Source organism: Silurus aristotelis (genome assembly GCF_946808225.1).
Source record: "Silurus aristotelis genome assembly, chromosome: 3".
NCBI classification, from domain to species: domain Eukaryota; kingdom Metazoa; phylum Chordata; class Actinopteri; order Siluriformes; family Siluridae; genus Silurus; species Silurus aristotelis.
This window is the reverse complement of record NC_139576.1, coordinates 2,548,551-2,553,550: the sequence shown is the minus strand read 5'-3', so window position 1 is coordinate 2,553,550 and position 5,000 is coordinate 2,548,551. Positions and strand designations below refer to the sequence as shown.

At 40.8% G+C, this 5,000-nt stretch overlaps 2 protein-coding genes across 5 annotated transcripts in view; both read right to left on the bottom strand.

The window, feature by feature from the left end:
* Positions 1-5,000, bottom strand: part of LOC310723321 (uncharacterized protein) — a 487,719-nt gene that overhangs the window by 328,281 nt on the left and 154,438 nt on the right. The gene's annotated exons all lie outside the window — the stretch shown is intronic.
* The window catches only part of LOC310723289 (UDP-glucuronosyltransferase-like), a 10,220-nt gene that overhangs the window by 5,120 nt on the left and 100 nt on the right, over positions 1-5,000 (bottom strand). Inside the window, exon 1 of the mRNA XM_083536086.1 lies at positions 4,099-5,000. This exon is cut by the window's right edge and continues 100 nt beyond it. Within this exon, the coding sequence (XP_083392212.1) occupies positions 4,099-4,956 (858 nt within the window). The 5' untranslated portion in view covers positions 4,957-5,000. The remainder of the gene's footprint in view (positions 1-4,098) is intronic.

Sequence of the window (5,000 nt, the reverse complement as noted above, 5' to 3'; positions counted from 1 at the left end):
TGTGTGATTAGTGTGTATGTGATAGGCGTGTGTGTACCTGTGTGTGTGTGTGTCTGTGTGTGTGTGTGTGTGTGTGTGTGTGTGTGTGTGTGTGTGTGTGCAAAATAGCTATGTGTGCAATATGTGTGTGTGTGTGTGTGTGTGTGTGTGTGTGTGTGTGTGTGTGTGTGTGTGTGTGTGTGTGTGTGTGTGTAAAATGAAATATGTGCAATATGTGTGTGTGTGTGTGTGTGTGTGTGTGTGTGTGTGTGTGTGTGTGTGTGTGTGTGTGTGTAGGTGAGCATGTCAAAGGTATATATGTGTGTGAGTGTGTGTGTGTGTGTGTGTGTGTGTGTGTGTGTGTGTGTGTAGGTGAGCATGTCAAAGGTATGAGTGATGAATGTGTGTGTGTGTGTAGGTGAGCATGTCAAATGTATGATTGTGTGTGTGTAGGTGAGCATGTCAAATGTATGATTGTGTGTGTGTGTGTGTGTGTGTGTGTGTGTGTGTGTGTGTGTGTGTGTGTCTTAGCAAAACTAGTTAGTTAAACAGAAATATACCCTGACTATAAATAAATGAAACGGGTTGGATGGGGGTATTTCCTTACATACAGTATCCAGAAAGTTTTTACAGCACATTTTTTCATGTTACAGTCAGCATTCACATTCATCCCATAGGGGTTTCCAGAGCTCTATAGCAGGAGCTTCTCCACACCAACTCATGTAAAGCAGATCTTCATGGAGCTGCCTTGGTGCACAGGGGCATTGTATTTTTTTCACAGCAACACTGAGTAGATGAGCGGGTCTGAAGCAAACAGATCGAACGTTGTGTTTGTTTAAAGATTGCGACAGCCGATAAGAACACAAGAGCATGTCCTGATTAAGCGTGTAAAGGTCAGGAGGAAAACGCTGTGTAACGGCGACTAATCAAACTCACCTTCACTCAGACTTACTGAACAGAACTAGAGAGAGCTCAGTCTAAATATATACTGAGAGATAATCAGTTTTTTTCATGCGAGTGGCAAATAAATTCGAATTTCCTGAATATATATATAGCAGTTCTTAAAAATCCGGATTATATCAAACATTACAGTTTGTAACAGAGCCGTCATGCTGTTAATTTCCATCTAATTATTTTCCTCTAACAACAGCATGAATTACCTGTAATTAGAGTGTGTGGAGCGTTTCTCTGTTTACAACACACCCATCCCCTCCGCCCACAAACACACACACACACACACACACACACACACACACACACACACACACACACACACACACACACACACACACACACACAGATTATCGTGAGGATTTAACCTTCACCCAAATTTTTAAGCCTGAGAGTCTTAGCTCACAGTGACCCTGCAATAGTGGGATTATCTTGTGCTTTGTGTAGACATTAACCCCATCACTAATCTCCACACACACACACACACACACACACACACACACACACACACACACACACTTCTACAATTTCAATAGTGTTATTTTCTTTTTAAGTTTAGCTTCTAAAGCTACTAAATCAATCAAAATCAATCAAAATATATATATTTACTTATTTATTCATTTATGTTACTGTATTAATGTATTTATATCAAGTGGAAAGAATGTTCTCAAGTAAGATGTTCATGTTTTCCCAACTAGAAGCGCTGAAATAAATCATGAATTTTGAGTAAGACATTCATTCATTCATTCATTCATTCATTCATTCTTTCATTCATTTATTCATTCATGTATCTGGATCAGTGGTCCTAGTCACTATCAGAATCACTATTTTTTTAAATTATTCCTAGTAGCCTGTTTTCTTCATTTCACATATTTTCTGTTAGAGATTCTATCCAATCAGATTTCAGCCCTCCCATGTTGCCAGGGTCAAAAAGATCTGAGTTGAGGCCTTTAGAATCAACAAAGTGGGTGCAGGTAGTTTAGAATGAATGAAAACTGTTGCTTTAACCAATCAAATTTCGAGTTGGCGACATCTCACATTTGTGTACAATACCATCGGCATTTTCACGTCCAGACTGCCTCAACCCAGATTCCACACCACGCGATATCAAATTAAACTCATCCACAAAACGGCTTAAATTTCACAAAAGTAGTTATGTGGTTTAGGATTTCAATTTCAGTTGGATCAATCTTAACCATAGTTTTAATTTAATCAGTCTGGGAGAAGCAGCAAGCCATCATCAAAGACCTTCTCTAACCAAAAGGTGTCCGAGACCATGATAATGGTTTAAACAATACCCTAACCCGACCTGCTGGGGGAGCCGGCACCAGCAAAGGTGTAAATACCACCTACTGACCTCCAATTTAATAATGATATCACCCAGACATGTGTTTCTTTACTCATTTCCTACATTTATTATACATTTAAAAGCTAAATCGTGTCTACGCTTTAAAGAGAAGAACAATTTTAAAGATCTGGGCAGAGTTTGTTCTGGGTTCTTTCTGACTCTGAGAAACCCAAAGTGCTTCATGTATTTTGTCACTGCTACGCTGGTATAAACTTCTTCATTACGATCATCGTTGTTCACATCATTTTTTTCTTACACCAGAGAATTCAGAGCTCGTAAACTGTCTGTATAATATTGACGCTTTCTCCAGCCATGTTCTCATAATGATGCTAGTGAAAAAAAGTGGATTGATTTAGGTAGGACAAGGCCAAGGTGTGAAATGCATGACCTGGTACTGATCTACACTATATAGACAAAAGGCACGTGTTTGTAATGAATGTCTTTTGGTGCTGTAAAATGAAATTTACCCTTCACTGGAATTAGGAGACCCAAAATCTGTTCCAGCATGACAATGCTCCTGTGCACAAAGCCAGCTCCTTGAAGATCTGCTCTCAATGGATGGGGATGAATGTGAACGCTGACTGCACCATGGGCTGCTATTGCCAATATACTGCATATATATATATATATATAAATATATACAAACATACACAGTGCTCTAAAGTCATGCTGTATATTGAGTTTAAATATAAACAGTAAATGAGCTTTTGAGCTGTTGAGTTCTGGGCCCTGATTGGTCAGAAGTTTATTACTTTTCTATAAAAGTAAAAAAATCAATGATCTTCTAAAACTTCCTGTAGTAACTGCTCACACAGGGACTCGTACATGAACAGCTTTCCAGAATTAAAGGTTTTGATCACCAGCCATTTAACAATTAGTGAAGAAGCGCTTTCTACCAGTCAGAGTTACAACTGCAGCAGTGTTTTACAGCGTCTTCTTTACGCTTTCTCAGTAACATGACAAGCTTCAGAAGAAAGGAGTAGAGAGGAACTGGTGAGGGAACGACTGTGTATAGCTGCTATAAGGTACAGTTAGTGAGAAGACCTGAGAAATGTCACATGGTACACAGATTTCACACAAGGTTAAATGTAACTATAAAAGGGTCAAAAATTATGATGTACTTTTCTTAATAAATAGAGTATTTGGGCAAAAGTTTGTGGACACCTGAACATAAGATTGGTATGTGCTTCTTTTTGAACGTGCCACTGCAAATTTATGGGAAGATGTTCCACTAGATTTTGAAAATTTTGCACTCATTTAGGGTTCTGGTCTGTTTCCTCTCAAGGTTTCTTCCTCATACTATCTCCAGGAGTTTTTCCTTGTTAAAAGTGGTCTACAAATACAAATGAAATGAATTAAATATCAGGTACTGATGTAGGTGAGGAGACCCGGGGTGCAGTCAGGGTTCTAATTCAGCCGAAAGCTGTTCAATAATGTTAATAGCTTTATAGCAGGCCACTCCGGATCTTCCACTCTAAACCATGTGAAGCATATCTTCATGGAGCAGGCTTGGTGTACAGGGGTATCGCCATGCTGGAAAAGGTCAGAGTCTCCTAGTTCTAGTGAAGGGAAAATTTCATACTGCCACATACAATATGTACAACTTTTGCGTTATTGCTGGATAAGTGGGGTGTCCCGATACTTTTGGCCTTATATTGTGCAGTTTGTGTGGTGTAAAAAAAATGAAAATGAATGTGATTCCAAACTGATTCAGATAAAACATATGAATAGAAAAGACCAGATAGAAAAATAAAAAAAAATACCACTGCAGGCTACTAAACAAATCTGCCACTTTTATGAACATCATGAAGAAAACTCACCGCAGGCAGAGGATTCCTCTTGGCACAGTTGATGCCTCCAATTCTCACCATATTGGGCATCACAGGCCTCGGGTACTCAAAGGTAAAGTCGTAGCGGTTTAGCCAAATGGCAGCATGTCCGAGAACATCTCCGAATGAAATATCCTTCTGGAGATATCTGCTGGTGAGTTCGTCAAAACTGTTGAAGATGATTTTGCAGAGGATCGAATCAATTCCCGTCATTATCATGTTCTTGACTCTCTGATGGAACGTCATGACGTCGGTGTTGTCTACGAAATAACGCGGGACATAGGATGGAGGCGACGGGCACTGAGAGGCTTGAAGGTCCAGTCCGCAGGGAAGTCCACGCAAGAAGTAAACGACAGGAAGCGAGAAAGCCTCAGCGATGATGGGGCCACATGGTAAGAAGGGATCGGTGAGCATGAGGTCGAATTGTTTCTCACGCAGGTTCTGCATCAGAGCCTGGTTATACAGCAGAGCCTCGCATCCTTTCATCTGCATGTTATAAAAGCTGAGCAGACCGCCGATGTTCTCCAACAAGTCCGAGAACTCCGGTGCTTTCGTAATTCTCCTCTGCAGGTCTTTCATGCTCCCATGCAGCTCTTCATTGGTGTACGGAACCTTGAAGCTCTGAGCCGTGTACAGATCAGAACCCTCGATCAACAGACTGGTCTCTGGAACCAGAACCATCATTTCGTGTCCTCTCAGAGACAACTCTTCCACCAGGATCTTCATACTGAGCCAGTGGCTGCCATCCACGGGCATCACCAGAACCTTCCCTCCTTCCACTGGTCCTGAAAAGCTGTAGAGATACAGATGCAGCCAGAAAGCCGCAAGCAGAGCAGGCATTTTTACCATAGTGCACTTCAGAGGAATCTAGAGGAAATGGGTTTGAGAGAAAA